The following is a 24,608-nucleotide window of genomic DNA, read 5'->3' on the forward strand; positions in this document are numbered from 1 at the left end:
CAGGAATTCAGCAAAGCTGTAGCAGAATTGCTTCATTTAGATAACATTTTATTTGTTAGAGCAAGATTTGGCAGGCTTCATTTCAACAGCTGGAGAAATTAATTTAAAATCACCAATTTAGTGTATTGGCACACTTTTACAGGTAGGCAAAGAAAAATTACCTATTTTTGAGATCAAAGTCACTGCTTCTACATTTTAATGAGAAGATTTAAAGATAGATAGAAGCTATATATTTAAGCAGACATGATTTAATAGATAGTAGAAAATGGTCAGAAAATGGATCCACTGTGAAAACCTCTATAGTTCTCCATGATTTCTTTGTTAACAATAACAATTTTAAATGTGTACTTTTCTGAAAAGAAAAAATAGCAATTCACTTTATAAATACTTTCATATTTATAATACCCCTTTAAAAATAGTAAATTAAAAGGGAATATTGCAATGTGAACTGCAATATTTCTAAAATTAAAAATAATAAAGGATTCAAATATACTAATGAGATAGTATAACTTTCACTTCACTGAAAGGTAATAGAATAGAATACTTCAGCTTTATTACACTGTTTTTACATTGATAGGCATAAACAATATTATACCTTGACACATTTGTATTTTACTGATTAAATATCCAAAGTTGCAATCTGTGAAATAAATATGGAAATAGTATATATCTCTGTCTAACCTTAGAAACAGATTTTTTTTTTGCTTTTTTTTCAATTTGTGGAGGTAAACCTTTTTTGTTTCAGAATATTGGAAAAGTAAATAGATTTAGCAAACAGAAGTCTAAGTTGTTTTAGTGGACATTTAAGTTCAGAACAATTCACAAAATGGTAAAATGTGTTTCTTCAATTCTTTATTTTATGTCAACAATTTCTCAGCTAGTCTACAGAAAAAACAAGTTTATTCAAAATACATCTTATTATTTTAACAGTCATTCCCTTTTCACTGTTTGATATTCTGCTGCTTCATTCTCTTATGTTCCACTTTCTGTAACGGAGCTCATTACCAAGGTGGTAGGGGACTAGTTTCAGAGGCAACATGAGTCACAAAAATATCAAGCCAGTGGTTTCCTTCAGGACATTCATATATTTCTTGTGTTAGAAAGAAAATCTTTCCTTGGGTGCAGTGATATCACTCCTGAGAAACCAATTACTTTCCAAATATCTGCAATACTATTTTTGACAGAACCATTTCACGTAGAAAAGCATACTATATCTATATGATACATAATTTTACCTTATTATCTACAGTTCCTATACTGTAAACAGAGAAACTGATTTAAAATACTTTTTGTCTAGTAGTTAATAATTGGATAATTTGATGAGTCATTTTTATACATTGGTCATCCACAGCTTGGAATTTTTATTTTTGTGCAGTTGTAATTATCCATCACTCTCCGTGTTTACCTTAAACATCCAAAACAACAGGGGACATTTTTGAACAATCGGTAATACTCTTCTTGAATCTAAAAATTAAAAAAAGGAAAGGAAGAAATGTTACATAACAATCACATTTAATTTTTTTTCAAATCACAATAAATTGTTATATGTGGTTTTCCAAAGTATTATAGCTCAGAATATGTTCATTTAAGTTATATTTATAACTCTAATATCAAGGTTCTTTAAAAAGCATATTTTCCTATGAACAGCTAGGCGATTTAGGCAATAAAGGCAGAAGTTATAAATCTATGATAGTAAGAATTTTCTATCAATTCAGCAACTGATGCTACATGAATATACTAGACTCGACCAAAATAAGAAATTGTTTACCTTTCTAGATAAAACACACAGGAATAAGAAAATGAACATCCCCTGGAAAGCATTGCTGACTGTGAAGAGGTAAGCTGTAACCACCGATGCGTGCACAACATGGAGAACCCCAAAGATCCAGGTGGTGCCAAGAAGGAACAGAAGAGCGAGGGCTCCTCTTGCACAAGACCTATCACATATTAGAAATGTGTCAGTGAAGAAAGCCACGTATAGTTAACACATCTCCCAAATTACTCAAATTATGTGGGAGGTGAGTTTTCACTATAACCAAGAAACCTTTTACAAAGACCCAATAAAATTTCAAAACTGCTAAGTTGTGCTGCAGTTAAGTGGGACAGCCTTTAGGGTATGCTACTGAACCATGGCAGGGGTGTGCTTCCAAAGTCAAATTACTAGTACCAAAACATGGAATTATGTTTAAAAGTAAGCAATTTCCTTAATCTTAAAATATTTTTGTCTGGTGTACTGCAGTGTGCATGCTTTGATTTCAAAGGTAATGTTGCAGGAATTCCTGAAGGTAAGACATGTATCTGTTAGGAAGTATTTTCCCTAAGAAACTCTGAAAAGTATACCATGTGGACTGGGGTCAGCACATATCTATGACATCAAAGGAGGCTCTGCTTTCCTTTCAGGTTTAGAAGAAAAGAACGTGTAGGATATAAAAACAGGGTTTTGTTTTATTTTGTTTTGCTTTTGCAATACAAAAATATGTCAAGATAAATTCATTACAGAATACTGTTTTCTTAAAAATTAAAGAAAAAATACACACACCACTCTTAAATCTTTTCAGCAGAATGCCTGTGACTTTTGGCAAAACAATATTCTATCCTGCTCACTAAGGACACTGCCTTGGAAATGAAGCAACTAATGATTATTCTCTCATTCATTTTTAGTCGAATCATTCTTCGTTGCAGTAGATATTTTAGCAGTATACTTCAGAAAATGAATCATTTTCAACTTTATTAAAACCAGTACACTACATGAAACCATGACTGGTGAGGACTAAAAGAAAGTAATTGATCAAACATTTACTAAATCCCAACTATAAATCTTGTGCAAGGTATTGAAACTACAGGAGTGTTCCCAAGCAACACAAATAGTACGTTGTTTCCAGTGTTCCCTATAGCATAATTCAGCTCTTCCTGAACAAATCATTTTCAAGGTTTCAATAAATCAGTTTTAAAGCAGGGGGTGGGATGGAGGGGGTGAGTGTAAAGGAAAAGTCATGACAACATGTAAACTAGGAATAACAAAAAAGAAACAGTTATTAAGTTCTGAAAAACATTTTACAAAAGAAAATCACTAAGGCCTTCCTTGCCTTAAAATACAGTCATCATCTTTTCCCTTTCAAAGGGGTGTATGTTTGAAAAAATTGCTTCTTACCACTTAATCTGTAGTAATTGTAGTCTTAATATACGTACTAAATGCTATTTTCCAATATGTCTTTTAAGTATGGTAAAGTACGAAATCATTTAAAAATAATTCCCAACATTATCGAGTTACTAAAGCTTTTAATTACTAAAAAAAAAAAAAAAAAAAAAAAAAAAAAAAAAGTGAACTTAAAGACACATTTACCTTATGTTCTCAAAGCAACTAACTTCTGGTTTCAACCCTGCAGTGTGACGAAAAACTTTGTATATGATAACTCCAAAAGCCAAGAGATTAACCTGGAAAAAGAATTAATTTCAAAGAAGAGATAGTTTTCATTTTAAATTAGATACATATAAAGAAAATAAATAGTAAAGATTTCAGTAAGATAGGAACTAAAAATCATGGCATTTATATAGTTCTTTACAATATCACTGAATATTATCAGTACAAGTGGTAGTGAAAGCAACTTGTTTATGAAACTTCTTCAGATGTTATCATCATACCTAAAGATTGATGAGTATCATCTGCTGCCACTAATACGATTAATATAAACATTAAGGTAAATTTTGGTTTGGAAAGGTGTATAAACACTAAATAAATCAAATTTTTGTTCAGTAAATTATATACTGTTTCTTTGAAGAAACATATTAGTGATAATTCTGTCAACCCTTTAAAAATTTAGACTGGAAAAGAAAAATTGAAAGATTGAAAAGAAATAAGAAAACTCAACAAAGCACTCTCAATTTCTACTGTGAGGAAATGTTTGAATGTACTTTCTCTCATATGATTTATCTAAATTCTCTCCTAATACAAATGTTAATATTTCTTTTTTTTTGATTTAACCTTGGATGCTTTCAAAATGTTCATCAACGAATTAAATGTCTGTTGTTAGGCAAATAAATGTTAATAAATACAGTCTATTATTTATAGTTTGTAATATGAGCTAAATAGAATTGCAGAGTTGTCAACATTTTTACTGTGACTGCATTATGAAAAGTTTCCTCTTATTTTCCTTTTTCTATAGTTTTGAAGACCTACAAGTCATATTTGCAGTGTTAGAAGGCTAAATGAGGGGTATATGTTAAATGTATATATATTCTAATATAAGCATATCAATAATTTAAAATATTAAATATTATAGAAACAGTTGGAAGGCTAATCCCTTATTAAATATATTTTATTAATTCAAGCAGATTTTTCCAAAGACCCTTTGAAATGACAACAGCAAGGTGCAACATTATAATTTTCAGCTAATTCTTCTACTAGCGGTTCAGAAGCTTACAGTTTTCAAACATTTCTTTTTTCTATATTCTAATGAGTTTTATGTATCCTCTCAAAATAAAACTTAGTATATTTTAGTATTACAAACAGCAGTATAAAATAATGGGCCTGAGAATTTCATGTTGTCACTTTTGTATGGAGGGGTCCTTGAGAGGAAATCTCAGAGGAATAAGGGATCTAGTCTCTTCTTCCTGTTTCCAAATGTCCATTACTTCTAATTATATGAGTAATTAATCCTAATTATAGTAGTGCTTCCATACTTTAGCAATTGCAGAGGTGAGATAAATAATATTTAAATTGATTTAGGTGATAGTTCCATCCTCTTTGTATGCTCAAATAATTAACCGAAATGACAATTAAATAATATTTAATTTTATAAGTAGTCTTTCATACTCACGAAACTGGAATACTTAGTATTTTCTAAGTTTCAATAGCTATAGCTTCTTTGTATAAATTTGGAAATAACTCTATTTAATTTTATAAATATATGCACATATATTTATAAATAAGAGTTGTAAAATTTAGTCTAAATAATATATGCCTAACCATTATCGGTTTGAAAATTCTAAAATAATTTTATGAGGTATTTATATTGATCTTGTTATCTCAACAAAGAGTTAGAAGATAAAGTAAATGATAAGAAAAACTGTTCTCTAGATCCACAAATTTACCACATAATAGTAATTTCCACATAAATAGTAATTTATTTAAGTTTCTTAAACTTCTGTTTTCAATAAAACTGACTTTGAAAAATAGTTGCTCATATTAATGGTTTTTCAGAAGTTCACATTCATTTTGGATATGCTCTTCTACATCACATGCTGAACTAGTGAAGAGAGGAAATGGAACATTCCCTGAGGTGATCCAAATCTTGAAAAAGTACATTTTTTCCCTAAAAAATGGAAAATGTTTACATACTTATAAAACCCAGGTGCTGCTGGGCAAGTGGGAGACTAATTCTTATTCCATTAACACATATTTTCCCAAATTTAGGAGAAAACAGATTAAAACATGTTTATCAAAAGGTGTTATAGTTTTATGTTATCCAAAAATCACAAACATACTGATTATATAATCCACATTCATTGATAATAATACAAATATGTGGAACTTTTTATTTTCACTTATGCTAAGAATTTTTTAAAGGGCCTATAAAGTGTCTTGTGCAGTGGCAAGGGCCAGGTACCTATTAATGATTAAAACAGACATGGTCTTTTGTTCTCATAGATTCTATTGAGAAACAGATAGTAAACAAATAATCATACAATCCTTATAAATCTACAAACTGTGATAAATGCTATTAATTCTCACATTAGAACTGGTAGGAGAGACAAAATGGACATGTAAGATTAGAATGAAGGTTTAGGAAGTACCTGTCTTGGGACTTAGCATTTAAACCCAGATTTAATCAGTTATAATACATGAGCAGATCAAATAATGAAGGGACAAAAAGTATTCTATGGAGAAAAACAGCAGAGGAAAATCCTCAAGGCTTGAGGAGCTAAGAAAGTGACATTCCTATATACAATTGATAAAGGTGGCTGAAGTATAGTAAACAAAGCGAAGAGTGGCATGACATGAGTTGGGTGAGGACAGGGACAATTATCACTTAGATTTTATTTGAAGTGCAAAGGTTTATTTACTCGTTTGTTCAATAATTATTCGTGTACTATAGGTCTTCTTCTTAAAGAACTTATAGTATGCTGGAGAAGATGACCAGAAAACAGGCAAGTGCAACAAGATTCAGAAAGCACTATGTAGTTGTTTACTTAGTGTCATGAAATAACCCAGGTGATTGCACCCTAAACAGGGATTTTTAAGCCAGTCTTGAATGACCAGTAGAAGCAAAGGAGGAAGACACAGAGAAATAAATGATTACTGTGAACATCAATCATTAGACCTATCTATATATTCTCACTTCCTAGGTGTTCAGATCCAATGGTTCATGCCACTCTTTGCTTTGTTTAGTATACTCCTGGCCTTTATCAATTGTTTATAGGAATGTCACTTTCTTAGCTCCTCAAACCTTCCTATGCTGTTTTTCTCCATAGAATATTTTTTGTTCCTTCATTATTTGATCTACTAATGCATTATAACTGATTAAATCCGGGTTTAAATGCTGAGTCCCAAGATAGGTACTTCCTAAACCTTCATTCTAATGTTACATGTCCATTTTGTCTGTCCTTAGGCTCAATCTAACTCTTCCATTTGGAAGTCTAATAGGCACTGTGAGTTAAAGAAAAGTCGGCTGGGCGCAGTGGCTCACGCCTGTAATCCCAGCACTTTGGGAGGCCAAGGCGGGCGAATCACGAGGTCAGGGGACCGAGATCATCCTAGCTAACATGGTGAAACCCCGTCTCTACTAAAATACAAAAAATTAGCCTGGCATGGTGGCGGGCGCCTATAGTCCCAGCTACTTGAGAGGCTGAGGCAGGAGAATGGCGTGAATCCAGGAGGCTGAGCTTGCAGTGAGCCAAGATGGCACCACAGCACTCCAGCCTGGGTGACAGAGTGAGACTCCATCTCAAAAAATAAAATAAAAAAGAAAAGTCAAAAACCAAACTGCTGTTCTTCCCACAAATAACCTATCTTTTTCTGCAATCTTCCCCATCTCAAAAAAAGTTATCTTATTCTGTCATCAGTCAGTGAACTCTTTATTTCTACCTTCAAAACATATTCAGAATATGACCACCAACTACTTACCATTTCCACAGACACTATCCTGAAAAGGGCCACCATTATGCCTCCTCTGCACTACTTCAGAAACCTCCTAATTGATCTCTCTTCTTCCGTCCTTACTTTCCTATAATCTATCTCATCACAGCACTCAAATTGATCTCTCTAAAATGTAAGCCACATCTTTTCCCTGTTCAGAATCCTCCAATGGCTTCCTATGTCATTCAGAGTTAAAGTAAAAGATCGCACAGTGGGTTTTAAGGTCTGAAATTCAGAGGTGACTATGTGCTAGCAGCCCTCACTCTCGGCGCCTCCTCGGCCTTGGCGTCCACTCTGGCGGCGCTTGAGGAGCCCTTCAGCCCGCCGTGGCACCGTGGGAGCCCCTCTCTGGGATGGCTGAGGTGGGAGCTTGTGGGAAGGTGTGGAGTGAGAGGTGGGGGCCGAACCCGGGGCTGCGAGTGGCGCTCGCAGGCCAGTGCAAGTTCTGGCAGGCGCCTGCTCGGCGGGCTCCCGCACATGGAGCGGCGTGCCGGTGCCACTGGCCCAGGACAGTGAGGGGCTTAGCACCTGGGCCAGCAACTGCGGAGGTTGCATCGGGTTCCCCAGCAGTGCCGGCCCGCCAATGCTGCACTCAAATTCTCGCCTGGTTTAGCTGACTCCCCGCCGGGCAGCGCTTGGGACCTGCAGCTCGCCATGTCTGAGCTCCTTCGCTGCTGTGGGCTCCCGCGTGGCCTGAGCCTCCTCAAAGGGCGCAGCCCCCTGCTCCGTGGTGCACGGTCCCATTCACCACCGGAGGGCTGAGGAGTGCAGGTTCGGCTCGGGAGTGGCGGGCAGCTCCACCTGCAGCCCCAGTGCAGGATCCACCAGGTGAAACCAGCTGGGCTCCTGAGCCGGATGGAGCCTTGGAGAACTTTTCCATCTAGCACTCTGTCTAGCTCAAGGATTGTAAACGCACCAACCAGCACTCTGTGTTTAGCTCAAGGATTGTAAGCACACCAATCAGTACTCTGTTAAAACGGACCAATCAGTTCTCTGTAAAACAGCTATCTGTAAAATGGACCAATCAGCAGGATGTGGGTGGGGTCAGATAAGGGAATAAAAGCAGGCAGCGGAGCCAGTAAGCAGCAACCCTGTCTGATCCCCTTCTACGTTGTGGGAGCTTTGTTCTTTTGCTCTTTGCAATAAATTTTGCTGCTGCTCACTCTTTGGGTCCATGCTGCCTTTATGAGCTGTAAGACTCCCCATGAAAGTCTGCAGCTTCACGCCTGTCAGTGAGACCACGAACCCACCAGAAGGAAGAAGCCCCAGACACATCTGAATGTCTGAAGGAAGTAACTCCGGACACACCATCTTTAAGAACTGTAATGCTCACTGCGAGGGTCCCTGGCTTCATTCTTTAAGTCAGCAAGACCAAGAACCCATCAATTCTGGACACAAAATGATTTGATCTCTGCTATACCTCCTCCCCCAAGCAGTACTTCTCTATCTTTTGACCACTTCACTCCACTCACAGTGAGTTTGCCATAGTTTTTCCAGTACCCCATGCACCATGCCATAGGGTAGCTGAATTTGGGCACTAAGATATTCCCATGGCTCATTCCCTCACCACTCTGTTTAAATGCCATCTTGTCTACAAACTCGGTGCCATGTACTTCTATTAAAAAACCAAAAATCAAATGATAAAATCAGACCTAAGTTTAATTTCAGGGAAATGTAGAGAATGACAAGTATTCTTTACTGTTTTGCACAGTGCGAACTTTGTATGCCAACATGTTCTTCCCTTGCCTTGGTCATTAAAAAACTGACACTCTCCTTGACCAAGCTCGAGCCAGGTTCCTGTGAGCCCTCTTCACAACTAGGTAAGCCTTGACCTTGGGCTTCAGTGTCTGATCTTGTGGAGTCCAATTTTAGTAAAATTCCTGATAAGTCAGTTTAGAGAGAATCTCCTCACTAATGATACCTGATCATTCTCAATACCTAGTCAAATTCTTCAACTCACATCCTTGATATTTTGTCATCCTGACTTGCCATTCAGTAGGAATCCTGTTAAGTCAGTTTAGCAAGAATTCCCCTTACCCATGTTGTCCCTTCTCAGTAATTATTCCATTACCCTTAACTGGCACCTTGGCTATAAATCCCCTGATTTCAGCGTTGGGCCAATCTACCTCCCCTGACGTAGTTTTGACACCTATCACAACAGTCCTGAATAAAGTCTCCCATGCCATTTAACAACAGTCCGTAACAATTTTTTTCTTTAACTCTGTTTCAGAATAATAACTTTTACCAGAAAAATACTTACCTAAATTATTTAGAATATGTTTCTCTTTCATTACTCAAAATTTCCTGAATTATACGATCCAAAGTCATATTACAATATTCAGCAAAGTTGTAAATTAAGAAAAATACAGGTTTTCGCAGTTATCCCCCGTTGCCCAGTTACCCCCAATGTCATATTAAAATATCCAGCAAATTTGAGGTAACTGGCAAAACTCATATTTACTCCTTTATATTGTCTGTGCCCTCTCTTTATCCATAAATATATAAGCTACTTTAAATCCTTTTTCTAACAGTGTCAAAGCTATAAATAAAGAATCAGTATCACCTAAAGACATCTAAAGACACATGAGTTTATGTACTTAGAGGTGGAAATAAAGCTTACACGGTATGGAAAAAGATCTTTGGGGAATTTTATAAAATATGAAGCGTTTGAGGTGAGGTTAAAAAAAAAAGGATACCTCAAAAAAAGATGATAAAGAATTAGAAAGCATTTCTAATAATAAAAAATAGTTTTCAGTTAACCTGGAGGTAATGACTTGCAGAATAGATGATAAAAGTCTGCATTTTGGGTTGAGCAGCTAGAAAGATACTATCAACTTTGGGAGGCCGAGGCGGGCAGATCAGGGGGTCAGGAGATCGAGACCATCTTGGCTAACACAGTGAAATCCCGTCTCTACTAAAAAAATACAAAAAAATTAGCCAGGCGCGGTGGTGGGTGCCTGTAGTCCCAGCTACTCAGGAGGCTGAGGCAGGAGAATGGTGTGAACCCGGGGGGCAGAGCTTGCAGTGAGCAGAGACCGCGTGCCACTGCACTCCAGCCTGGGCGACAGAGCAAGACTCCCTCTCAAAAAAAAAAAAAAAAACAACAAACAAACAAACAAAAACATACTATCAGCACTGTTTATATAGCAGTGTCTAACATCATGATAGCAGACTTGGGTAATACTTCAAAATGTAAGAAAAATCACTGGTATTCTTCTGAATTAAGAAAATAGTGCTTTTCAAATGAGATGCACTTTTACTCCTTAGTGCATACCTCTGTGTGCTTATTTAATTCACTGTGGTCCCTTTATTAATCTCTAAATGTTAGCACCACAAAAGCACCAGGGATAACTAATGATTTATAAATGAACATTCCTTCATTATCACTTTTGTCTCTCTTATTTTTATTTATTTATTTTTTTAAACAATTTTAGATTGTCAACTTGGGTTCCATGATATTTTGATAGAAATAAACAGGGCAAGGACTTTAGATGGCAAGTATAAGAACTTTGAAATTCAATGCTGCACTTCAGAATACAGAAGAGAATAAAAATAGCTGTGAAGAAAAAAAACATCACTCAAAGTCATGAACACTTAACCCTTGAGATAAAGCGATATTTTAAATTTAAAGTCATTTTTATTTCATCTTAAGTGATATTTATCTATAAAGAGACCTGTTTCTTAACTTCAGATACATGCAGCTCATATATTTCATGTATTTCAAAGCTTAGCACATACATTTTGTTGTTTGACAGTATGTTAAAATTTTTTAAGTGTCTTTATAAAAAAAAAACAAGAAATTTAAGTAGATGAGTTGGTGAAAGAATGACAACGAATTCTGAAGGATTTAGACCTACAGGTACATTCAACCCAAAGGCTTCAAAATCAGACTTCAAAATGAAGCATCCCAATCAGTAATTTTTCCTTTCTTAGTTTTTTTCTCAATAATTGATGAAGCCATCTATATGCTGATGTTAGATCTCATCGAAAAAAATGAAAATATTTCTCTTACGGCACTTTTAGACCCATGCTTAAATTTTTCATATATATATATCCAACAGAATCTGGTTCATTTAAGGATGTGTCATAATTACAACGTCTTTGCTCTTTCAAATAGTTTTATTACCTTCAAGTCAACTGGCCTATGACAGACCTGCTTTTGCCATGTACAACGGATGGGTTTCTATTCACTGGCCTACTGAATAGCTATATACAACAGCTGTTCATTCTCAATCATTATACCACTGCAGAAATCGCTATGTATGTATGTATGCACTTATTTTGAGACAGGGTCTTTGCTCTGTTGCCCAGGCTGGAGTGCAGCAGTGCAATCATAGTCCACTGCAGCCTCAACCTCCTGGGCTCAAGCAATCCTCCCACCTCAGCCTCCTAAGTAGCTGTGACCACAGGTGTGCACCACCATACCTGGCTAATTTTTTTGATTTTTAAGTAGAGATGGGGTTTTGCCCTATTGCCCAAACTGGTCTCAAACTTCTGCGCTCAAGTGATCTGTCCACCTAGGTCTCCCAAAGTGCTGGGAATACAGGCGTGAACCACCATGCTTGGACCTATGTAGTTATTAATTTAAGCATCAAAAATTTAAATTATGCTCTATTAATTGTCCATGAGTTAAGTTGGAATCAAAGTAGTACAGGTTTTGTCTTCTGTCTGATTTACTTTTTTTTCTTAACCATTTCCCAATTGAGATTACCATATTAAGTGCCTTAGTTACAATGCTTATCACAGAGTATCAGAAAATTGGGTGGTGTAAAGCAGAATAATGCCCCCCTCTCCAAAAAAATGTCCACACCCTGATTCCCAGAACCTATGAATATGGCAAAAGGGATATTATAGATATAATTAATGTTATAAACTTTAAGATAGGGAGGTGATCCTGAATTACCTGGTTGAACCCAATATAATCACATGAGCCTTTGAGGCAGAGGAGATTTGGTGGAAGAGATAAGGCAAAAGTGAAGTGGAGGCAGAGAAATTTAAGCAGGAAAAGACACCAGGAGCTGTTGCTGGCTTTGAAGATGAATGAGATCATGAGTCGGGGAAGGTGGGAGGCCTCTGCAGATTGAGTAGGAGCCCCGTCTCACAGTCAGCAGGGAAATGGGGCCTTAGTCCCACAACTGCATGGAACTCAATTTGGCCAACAACCTGAATAAAAATGGAAACGAATTCTTCCCCACTCCCTCCAGAGACACTGATATCTTGATTTTAGCCCAGTGAGACTCTAAGCAGAAAAAACCGCTGCGCCATGCTAAACCCAGACTTCTAACCTACAGAACTGTGAGATAATACGTTTGTGTTGTTTTAGGCCACTGAATTGTGGTAATTTGTTATAGCAGCAATAGAAAACTAATATAGGGAGAAATACACGCACATGTACATGTATGTGTGTGTAGGTATGATATGGTTTGGTTCTGTGCCCCCACCTAAATCTCATGTTGAATTGTAATCTCTAGTGTTGGAGGAGGGGTCTGGTATAGGTGATTGAATCTTGGGGGCGGACTTTCCCCTTTGCTGTTCTTGTGATAGAGTTCTCATGATGATCTGGTTGGCTGAAAGTGTGTGGCACCTCTCCCTTCACTATTTTTCTCTCTCTGATCACCATGTGAAGATGTACTTGCTTCTCCTTCACTTTATGATTGAAAGTTTCCCAGCCATGCTTCCTGTACAGCCTGAGGAACTGGGAGTTATTCAAACCTCTTTTCTTCATAAATTACCCAGTCTTAGGTAGTTCTTTGTAGTGGTGTGAGAATGGGCTAAATACAATGTGTATATGTATATAAATGAAATACCCTATAATTATAGTTTTAATTATCTTTAAAGTAGTATTTATTTTAAACTTGATTTTAAATCTTAAAAGGTTTAACTTAATATTAAATTGTGTAAGATTTAAAATCCAGTTTAAAATAAATACTAATTTATAGTACCTACCATATTTCTTCTGTGAAATTCTTAACTTTATATGTCCTTCACATAGGATTGCCAGATGTTGTAAATAAAAATATAGGATACCAGTATCTTGGTTCCAAATATTAATATTAATTCCACACAATATTTGGGATCATATTTACACTTAAAAATTAATCCATTGTTTATCTAAAATTTAACACACTTGGCATCTGGCATGTCAACCCTAACTTCATAGCTTTCAAGTTTTGTTCACATCTGATCTTTTTATAACGTGAGGACATAAACTTCTTAGTGGAAAACCCCAAGAATGTCACCCTCTTCACACAGGTTGATCTATAATTGTTTGAAAGAGACCTCAAAGGAAGAGGGGCTAAATTTTTAGATGTTCCAACTATTGTGGAAACTGAATATATGTGTATATGTTAAAACTGATAAAATGTCCTAAAAGTGTGTAGTCTATGAAAGGGCACATAAAAGGATTGAACCCAGAAAATGATACATTTGGGCTTGGCAGAACTGTTTCTCCTTGGAGACTCCTTGGTACATATGGTACAGTTGTGTATGAAAGCAGTGGATAGAGCCAGTACCTGATAAACACCTTTTGTTAGTAAAATAATGGTTAGAAATAAAATGTATAATGCACAGGTATAAAATGGTATTAGTACATTTGTGAAAATTCACAGCAAGTATGATACCAGTGTTTGGTCACCTATTGTCAGATTTGTAAGAAAGATAGAATAACTTTCAGCCCCACATACAACTACATGACACTGTTAGGAGGCATCTCTCTGCTAACACCATGAGCCTCATCATGTTCAGCACTCACTAGGGTGAGGATTTAGCACACTTGGGAATATCTACAGAGCTAAAAGATACTTCTCTGCTGAGGTTACCAACACTCAGCTCAGCAGAAAGCAGACCTCAGAGAAATGGGAGTGCAGTCTATAATTACGTGAAAAAAAATTAAGTAATCTGAAACACACTGAAACATCTGAAACCATAATAAATATATTCAGGTAGGCTCTTTATATCACAAAAGGAGAAAAATTTTAATAGATCACTCTGGGATAGTAACAGTATCATAAAAATGCAATGAACTCTTGAGATTTATACTTTGGTAAACAGCAATGTTGTCCTACCAGGCATTGACTGCAGAGGAACCCAATTAGATGAATAATCACTCTGAGATGATGTGGCATTCTGCATGTACTTAAAAACTACTGTTATACTGAAACTCAAGTAAATGATCACCTCCACACCCCCCAAATTAAAATTTTGAGTGCTGATATTAATTGAGTATTTTCTATGTGCCAGACATTGTTCCAAGTCTGTTTTATTTATGAATTTATTTAACCCTCTCACCAACTTTCCAGGATAAGCATTCTTTGCCTTAATATTATCGCCATTACCATTATTATTTCTGTTGTTGCTCTTATTATTGTATTTGTCTCACATTTATGGCAACAGAGGCAGAAAGAGGTCAAATAACTTGCCCAAGGTAATACAATTAGGGGGTAACAGAGCCAACATTCATATCTAGTAGACAAGTTATAGAGTTTATGCTCCTGAGCACTTTACAAAGCTACCAAACTACATATGAAGGAACAATAAAGAGAAGCTAAACTGACATCTACAATTTTAAGAATTTAATTATACAAACATTTATTTACATGTGTAGCTAACAATTACTGCCTTTGAGAAATAGTTAAAGGAGAGGAACAACATATTAGTAAGCATTAATATGGTTAGCTATTTTGCATTAGTGTTCATTCAAATTAGTCATGATACCAGTGATGAAGCCCTTGTTAATAGCCAACAGGATTTAGTGTACTGTGCTAATTATCCTTTACTGGAGACACGTGTCCTCACTGTTCTCTGTGGTGAAGGGATTAAAGAAGGTGGTAATTTTTCCTGTTCTGGTTAACAACAAAGCTTTCCATCCTTTAGAGTCCAAATATAACTGTATAACCATTTCATGATAGTGATTTCCAAAGTGGATTGTCAAAAAAATATCAGTTGGGGTACATAAAGAACACATTCGAATTCCAACTGATACTTTCCCAAGGAAAAATTAAAATTTAATACTTAAAAAATGAATGACACTGGTGTCCTCACTTTTTCCATGTTCTATGGAGTGAAGTCCCATATCAGAGCTGAGCCATTCTGAAGGCGGTATTTCTTCCTCAAGGTGGAGAAGTCCCCCCTCTTTATCTTTCAGCCTACTGCATCATATTGTATACATGCCTATCAGCACACACTATTTAGTTTTAATAAAGTAATCCTAATGAAATGGACAAATAAGACTTAAGATGTCTCCAAGTGCACTGTGTTAAAATTAATACTATTAAGGAAAATACAAACAAGAAAATGACAAACTGACGTTTTTCTTACTTCTGAAGTGTGTTATTTGCCAGCCAGGCTGCAAGTCCATGTAACAAGTCCATATAAGCCCATCATGGCTAAAATCTGTGAAGATCTAATCAGATTTGATTAAATGGTATTACAAAACTCCAAGTATTAAGACGACAATTGGAAGCATGGATTTAGATCCAGTTTCAGTCATATTTAAAGTTATGAATATCCATGAAACATTTAGAAGTGTCTAGTAATGTTTTCTACTTAATAGTGGAAGTTTTAAAATATCATGTCCTATTGGCCGGGCGCGGTGGCTCACGCCTGTAATCCCAGCACTTTGGGAGGCCGAGGAGGGTGGACACGAGGTCAAGAGATTGAGAGCATCTTGGCCAACATGGTGAAACTCCGTCTCTACTAAAAATACAAAAATATTTGCTGGGCATGGAGGCATGTGCCTGTAGTCCCAGCTACTCAGGAGGCTGAGGCAGGAGAATTGCTTGAACCTGGGAGGCGGAGGTTGCAGTGAGCCGAGATCACGCCACTGCACTCTAGCCTGGCGACAGAGCGAGATTCCGTCAAAAAAAAAAAAAAATCATATACTATTGAAGAAAATCTCTGTTCTTCATGATAAAATTAACTAAAATAATACATGGAACATAATGTAATAACCCATGAAGTAATACATGGAAAACAAATAAAATAATGGCACCAAATTTCAATGTATTTCTTTATATACTCCATTAAAAACTTCTAGAGAGTGCAATAATAAAACATTACTGAAGATCTGAAGAAATAAGTATTAGAACAGAGTACCTAGAGTTGTAGATCTGCTACACCTGATGTGAAAGTACAGATTTAATGTATTTTTGAGGTTGCAGCTCCCTGATAGTCATTTAAACCAAGTATTGAACTTAGATCTATACCTTTGAATTGCTGCATTTAAAGTATAATCAATATTTCATTTAAAAAAATGAAATGCTAATATTTTAGTGAGAATCATATTGATCTATTTTAAATATTGTTATTTCATCTTTCATTCTTTAAATGTATATTTTAAAGTATGTCTTACAATATATATTATATACTGTATAAGATAATTTGCATAAATATTAGTAAACTAATAAATGCTAGACATTTTCAAGATATACATTTAGTGAGGTGCATACTTTTTACTGATGGGTGTTTAGTCAAAAACGGTTGAAAACCGCTTTCTCATATGATATGACAGTTTTAAGAAAGCAACAAATGCACCTTCAAAATAAATGGACTAAATGGACTTTAGAGCCACACTCATAGGTTCAAATTCCAGTTCTCATACTTACAAGAAAGTTAATATATTTAATTATTTGTGTCTTGCTTTCCTTGTGTGTAAAACATGGATAGTATTGGTACTTATAGGTTGTTTGTGTGTATTAAATTATATAACTGATGTAAAGTACTCCAAAGAGTGCCTAATATTTAAGTTCTCAATAAACATCAATTATTATCAGTAATGGTTATAACATGTATACAGAATTATGGTTCTTCCATATTGTCTTCAAAATTTGAAGTGACCAAAAATACATGTAATGTATATTTATTCAACAACTGGATAATTGGATAATTATCATTTCGTGATAGGTTTCACGGGACCTGTCAATAGCACCTTAAAATACCAGAACTTACATTTGTCAGTCTTTAGTTTTGGGTAATATGTTGTTAATATAGAGGAGGGAAATATTTTCCACTTTCAGGACTTTCTTCTAAAGTGATGTCAGTAAAATAAGTACTGAAATGGATATAATTCAAGAGTATGTTGAGCATTTATCATTTGTGTAAACAATTCCTCATTTCTGTTGAAACTTCTCTGGGGTAGAACTGTAATTTACATGTCGTAAACCTGGCTACCTTCAAGAAATTTATAGAAAGAAAGAAATAACTATATTGCAAAGGGTAACCCACAGAGTACCTGGAATATAAGAAAAATATTCATAATTAATCTGTTATGAAATTCTGGGAATTTTATGAGGGCAGATAGCTACCTTTTCTTACATTTCTCTAGTATAGAGCTGGGGTTAGCAAACATTTTCTGTAGAGGTCCAGAAAATAACAGTTTGAGGTTTTGAGAGCCATATGGCCTTGATCACAACTACTCAACTCTGCCACACCATTAAAACAGAGAATACATAAACAAATAAATGTGTGTGGCTGTATCCCAATAAAACTATTTACAAAAACAAACCACGCTCTTTGATGACTACTGATCTAGAATCCAAGGTCCACAAGGACAAAGACTGTTTTCTGTTTTATTCGGCGATGTATTCTCAAGGCCTAGAACAGTGTTTGGAGTATACAAGATGCTCAATAATCGTTTGTTGAATAAATAAAAGGGTAAAGGATAGACTCTATATTTAAATCCCAAGTATCCTTAATAACCTTTGTAAAGGAGCATTTAGCCATTAATTTGACTAAACATTTTGAAAAATTACATTTTTATTTTGTCTCATATTTTGCAGATTGTGACATAATAGTATATAATTAGAAACAGAATACTACATATGACAATAGAAACTAAGAGATATAGCCAAAATTATCCAAATATAATTATTCTCCAGGAATAACTCTGAGTAGGGAAGAATAATAAAGTTACATCTGTTGATGTGGATAGACACATTGAACAACTTTCAATATTTTGCATCTAACAAAAACTAAAGATTCATGGATTTTATGATATAAATTCATTAATCTAAGACTTGGGCACACTGGTAGGCCACAACTAAATTCTTAGTCAACAAGTTGGCAGGATATTTCTCTATTAGGAAATTAATCCTCATGTTATAGCTAAATAATTGCTCTATTTAATTATGGCTAAAATCCCATCCTAATACATGATCATTTTAAGCATTAAGATAATATTAGCACTTCATATTTTTAACATGTTTCCATTAGGAATATTTTAATAGTGGTATTTTTTTTTTTCAGTGTTTGAGGGAATAATTTACAAGTCTCAAAAACAGAATCAAAAGGCAGAGAGAACTGGACATTTGTATCCATGAAGAATAAAGTGACCCACATGGGAGTAAGTGAGCTACATGGGCTTATCTTTATCACTGGTTTTTAAGTGTAGATGATTTTAAACCATGGAAAGGAATAAAGGTAAAGGAGAACAATTGCATGTGAAGAGCGTTTACAACAATGTAATTGTTTGATGTAATGTGACAATGAATACTACATAATGAACTCTTTCTTATTAAGATACAAGCAATGAAAAATATTTCTTGTATATACTTGCAATAGAAAACAAGAACAGAAGTTAGTAAGAATCAAACATTTTAAAGGAAGTTTATAAAACTGTAAGCTTTAAGGTATAAAAACTTTAATATAAATTTATATAAATTGCTTGCTGAGAAGCTAAAACAGAACTTGCGCAATTAAATTCAAAGGTATATCTAAAATTATTGCCAATTTAAATTTTCATTTAAAAGGCAAAAATAGAAGAGATGTAAGTCTGTTCCCCAAATTATTAAGAATTGTCCTTTTCTGACTTTTAAAGAATGCTCTAATAATTTGGTTTTGTTTTTTAACATTATCTCTGTATCTAGAGTTGATACCATTATCCCCATCTACATATTAGAAATTCAGGGCATGGAAAGAACCCATTGTTTGTACTCTTCACTGTCCATATTGCTTTTGAAAACTTCTGACATTGTCTGGCCAGCACTTCATTTCATTCAGTTCAGTGTAAAGCCTCAGCATTAAAATTCCTACTGAAAGCATGTCATAGGTAGGTAGATTGATATATATAGGTAGATATAGTAATCATTTCTGAAGAAAAAAGTAAATAAAGTAAAAGTGATAGTTTATAATGAATGCTGCACATACTTTTCTGAAATTTTTTTTCAAAATAATCTCATGTCCATGATGATTTATTTCTTTAAATTTCCATTTTAGGGAAGGAAATATCATTTCTGAGTAACCTTTCTTGGTGCATCATTTATTTATTCATTCAACAGTGTTACTTGAGTGAATTCTACATGCTGACCCCTAAAGATAATATACTGGGAGCAAATCCATAAGGTTTTGTTTTCACAGAGCTTACAGCACTCCTTTGAGAAGACAGATATTAATAGGTTATTCACACTAACACATGTGTAATTATAGAATGATAAAAGTTTTCCAAAAGGAAAAATTGGGCTTCCATGAAAGAATTTAACAATGAGATTTATTATGAACTAATGAGTCAAGCAGGACTTTCCTTGGAAAGTGTTGTTTGAGTTGATATCTGAAAGACAAATGAGTGGTAACTAGATGGAGATATGAACAGAAGGAAGTGATAGGGAATGTTTTAGTGCAGAGGTGCTGAGATGGGAAGGTACACAGAACCTCTCAGGACGCGTCAAGAAGCCAGTGTGACTGAATATGGAGAGCTCATGAAAAAAGAAGCTGAGCAGCAGACAGGGTCTGCTGAATGTGCACTTCTGGGTAAAGTATCCACAAACCCCTGTTTGCCTGGGCTGGTTGTCATTTTGATCAGATACAACCAGGAGGAATGATTTTTGCATCAAAAAGAATCTTAAATGTTTATTCCTTGGGAAGCCCTGAAACTAGACTGCACAATGTTTCCATATGAGAAAAAGAAATCAAGACCAAGCCACGCAGACAGTCCATTCTCTCAAAATTTGTAACTCATATTTTGCAGGGAATATTAAAGGGGACAGAGGGATATGACAAACACTTATGGAGAAGTTTAAATATCTTCAGCTGTGTAGAACAAGAGCTCTGCAATGGCTAAGAAAGACTGATTCAAAGAAAGTCTCCCTCTTGTAGAAGATCAGCTTGGGGAAGGAAATCGTGTTACTTTCAGAGGATGATCAGAAGTCCAAAGATGATCAGAACCTATACTGTGCTCTTGGCCAAGTTTAAGGATTTTATGGATTGTTAGTGAATAGAAGCTTGACAGTTTTGTCTGTTAATTACAAAAGAATGCACATAACTTGCCTTAGTGTAATCAGCCCTTTTCAAACAATTGGTCTACAGCTTCAAAAAGTTCCCCTTCCTGTGTCCAGGTGATCTCATTCACCGGGGCCTATTGTGCAGTTGGGGGAGGGGGGAGGGATAGCATTAAGAGATATACCTAATGTAAATGACGAGTTAATGGGTGCAGCACACCAACATAGCACATGTATACATATGTAACAAACCTGCATGTTGTGCACATGTACCCTAGATCATAAAGTATATATATTTTAAAAAGTTATAAATAACAGAATGCCTCTAGGTATTTTTGAGTAGATAAGTCAAGATTGCAGTATTATAGTGTAAAAATCTAGTAAAACATCATATTTTATGAAATGCTGTCACTATTTCGATTTGCATGTATTACAGAAGCTTCCAATAGGATTTACTGAGATACATTAAAAGTGTTTTGTAAAGATTAAAAGACTATAGGAATGTAAAGTGAATAATAATTCTAATGACTATCTTGCTTTACCAACATCCATAGTTTTTCCCTTTCATCGTATCATTATACAACATCCTTCACTATAAAGCTACATTTAGAAGGAAATACTAGAGATGAATCTCATCTTAACCAGTTATTTCCAACTGGGCTTTAGAGACCCAAGAGTTTTTAAAAATATTTTTTGGATTCCTAATTTCTATGAGTTCATTCAACTTTTAAGACATTTTCTAATATCTGTCTTTTTTTTTTTTTTTTTTTGAGACGGAGTCTCGCTCTGTCGCCCAGGCTGGAGTGCAGTGGCGCGATCTCGGCTCACTGCAAGCTCCGCCTCCCAGTTTCACGCCATTCTCCTGCCTCAGCCTCCCGAGTAGCTGGGACTACAGGCGCCCACAACCGCGCCCGGCTAATTTTTTGTATTTTTAGTAGAGACGGGGTTTCACCGTGGTCTCGATGTCCTGACCTTGTGATCCGCCCGCCTCGGCCTCCCAAAGTGCTGGGATTACAGGCGTGAGCCACCGCGCCCAGCCTCTAATATCTGTCTTAAGGACATTACCTTTGAAGGTATTTCCAGTAAGAACATCTCTCTCATATATAGGAACATATTAAAACTACCAATGTATTATTTATGTTTTTTTTATAATTCCACTTTTTCTTATTTTGAATTCCAGCTATCTATTGTTTCAAGAAGGTCAGAATAATATGAAAAAAGTGGAAAAATGTTACAGGCACTGAAATACTTATTAATACATAATATGGATAAAGATTAGAGTATTAAAGTGCCTTGAACCACAGAGGTCACTGAAAGATGCACCCAACAAATATGATGACGTTAAATTAAAACACGTAATTAAAATGTTAATGCCATTATCCATAACATTTAAAATTACAATGCGTAGTGTTTCTAATATAACTTTAATGTGGACATCTAAAGTGTGGTGCCAAAACCATGATTTTCATGATTTTTCTCATGGTATGCTATTTATAGAGGACTGTAAAATACAATCGTATTCAAGATACTTAACATCCATGTCTAGGCTAGTGGTTCCCAGTGAAGAGAACTGGGAATATCATCCCCCAGAGGACACACGGAGGGGGAATTTTGGTTGTCATATTTAAATGGCGGTGGTGCTACTGGCATCTAGTGAGTAGAGACCAGAGATGTTTCTAAACTTGTAATGGCACAGATAGGACAGCCTCCACAACAAAGATTTGGTCCAAAGTGTCAACTGTGCCATTACTGTGGAATCCTAGTCTATCACAATGCTTTTTGGTTTATATATTCCAATCAAACCATTTAGTTTTATTATCTGCCTCAGTAGATAATAATATCTAGCGCTGGCAAAAGCGTCAGAAAGAGAACACTCTCATGTATTGTTGGTGAACCTATCAACTGAAGTAATTGTTTTGAAGGGTAAATTGTAAATTTTAAAATCTGTATATACTTGCATTTCTTCTTCTAAGAAGTAGTTCCTAATAATTTCATGTAATGTATACATGAAATTATATTGCAATAAAGATGATCTGTGCAGTATTATTTGTAATAAGTAAACTTTGGAAATACATTAAATATTCATCCTTAGGAAAGTTATTAAATAAATTAGCACATAGTCATAACATACATGATAAAAAGAGGGTAGAACTGTATATTCTAACAAGGAAAAATAAATATGATATATTACAGATAATAGATAATTCAGGTTTTTTGAGTTTACAATCAAATACACATACAGCAGAGGTCTAGAAGGATACAGAGTAAATATTAAGAAAAATGTATTTATGGAGAGAGAATGAGTGTACGATGACATATTCATATTTTTACCTTGCACAGTCTTGTAATATTTGCCTTTTTCCTATCTTTGGCAATTTGTGCTATTAAAAAATGTAATAAGAATGTCTCACATAATAACAGATATGTCTAAACGTGGCCCATCTTGTAAGGGTCATATAAAAAATTCATTTTGAGTAGGTTTAGTAAGTATTTTCTGGTGAAAGGGAATTAGATTGTAGACATATAAAGGACAATTAGAGGTTACAACAAAAAATGAGTGGAGTTCTGGTCAGATTTGAAAAGAAGTTGGTAAGAGTAGTGATGATACAGCAACACACAATTATGAGAGTTTTGATTTAAATTCAAATGAAAGCTCACAGTTTTAAAATAAAATGCCTTATTTGGACATAGTTTAATTAGTATTTGCCTCAATCAAGCAAATGCTATTCTTCAATGCTGAATGTGTCTATGGGAAACTTCAGTTTCTATTTAAAAGTTAAATTATTTTTACAAACTCTTCTTTATAGTTGTGTACTTGAATCTAATCACTTACATAGTTTTAATTTAAAGAACTGAGCATTGAAGATTAAAAATATTGAATAAAGAAATAAATTATGGAAATTATCTTCAGTTTGCAGCTTGCTTTACAAAGGTTTAGAAACCTCTTCAGCTCAAGCTTTCAAAAGCAAGGCTAGGCCTTTTCAAGTACAGTCACAATCTTAACATTTTAAATGTAGTGATTCGTAGATAGAATCAATGAGGTCACTGGTTCATATTTCAGAATTCTAAGAGATTTTTAATATTAATGAGCCAAACACCTGAAGAAGTACTTTAGTAAGATCAATGCAGAACATGTTACTGTTCAAATACCTAAGTAGTTAACACTTATCAGAACAGATTAAAAGCTTAAATATTTGTTTGAAACAACATACATAATAATACATTAGTGTTGAACTAATTCTTTTCTTATTCATTTACATATTACCTCAAAGGCATTTTACATTATATTCCCAAACCAGGCAAGCCCCAGGGCTCCATTCATAAAAATAAGCAAATACCATTTAAGGCATTAGTCTATAGTTCTTACTGTAGTAGTCCTTACTCTATGGATAAACTGTAAGGATTCCATGTAGGAATGACTGGGATTAAAGATTGCTCTATAGAGATTTCTTTTCTGGAGCATAAGTCTTTCTAGATTTGTTCAGAGAAACGACGAAAGCAATCTTAACCCTCATATAAGGCCATAAAAATTTGCCCCTAATTACCTACTTAAATTCAAAGCTTCACTTATAATTTGTCTTTATTCTGGAAAATAAGTATTATTTATTCTATTACATTTCTATTGGTTTTCTTTGCAATATTTCATATTTACTTTGTTTTAGCTAAACTTTTTCTGGGATAGTGTACTAAAAACTTCTAACAAATTCTATGTAGCAACACACACATGTATTATAATCATCTCTTGCTATAATACTGTTACTTATTCACCAATATTTTAAAAATCAGGATCTAAACACACACACACACACACACACACACACACACTATAGTTGGCTACACATACATTCCCTTGCATATAATATTTTGCTGTGAAAATCATGGTTTTAAAATTGGTCTTTTTATTTAATTTTAATACAAAAATGTATTAAATTAGGTATAAGAATGCCATAAGATTATTCTCCAGAATGTTGTGTATTTTCCTTTTTTAATTGTTAAAAAATAAGTTAAAATTGTTGCTGTTGTTTTTACCGTAGTCATGTTATGTAGGACTGGCATCATTCACTTCATGTGTATATTAGGAACCCAAGGCTAGGGGTCGAAAAATAACTTCAGAAAGATCACTTAATCTTGCTTCCTCATTTATTACCATGGATATTTTTAGTGGCTCAATTAAAACATACACATAATTACTGAAGACTTACTAGGCACTTCTATACTACAGGGTGACCAAAAAGAGGGCCCCAAAGTTTTAGAGTTCCAGAGTC

The 24,608-nt window shown here is 34.9% G+C and overlaps 1 protein-coding gene across 3 annotated transcripts in view; it reads right to left on the reverse strand.

Annotated features, from left to right (window-relative positions):
* Positions 1–824: 824 nt before the first annotated feature.
* ADGRL4 (adhesion G protein-coupled receptor L4) overlaps positions 825–24,608 on the reverse strand; it is a 117,638-nt gene continuing 93,854 nt past the window's right edge. For all 3 annotated transcript variants that reach the window (XM_050805341.1, XM_050805362.1, XM_050805351.1), the window contains 3 exons: positions 3,344–3,435; positions 1,769–1,937; positions 825–1,464 (listed from right to left, as the gene is read on the reverse strand). In XM_050805341.1, coding sequence (XP_050661298.1) covers positions 1,402–1,464; positions 1,769–1,937; positions 3,344–3,435 — 324 coding nt within the window. In that variant the 3' untranslated portion in view covers positions 825–1,401. The remainder of the gene's footprint in view (positions 1,465–1,768; positions 1,938–3,343; positions 3,436–24,608) is intronic.

This window comes from Macaca thibetana, chromosome 1 (genome assembly GCF_024542745.1).
Source record: "Macaca thibetana thibetana isolate TM-01 chromosome 1, ASM2454274v1, whole genome shotgun sequence".
Taxonomy (NCBI): Eukaryota; Metazoa; Chordata; class Mammalia; order Primates; family Cercopithecidae; genus Macaca; species Macaca thibetana.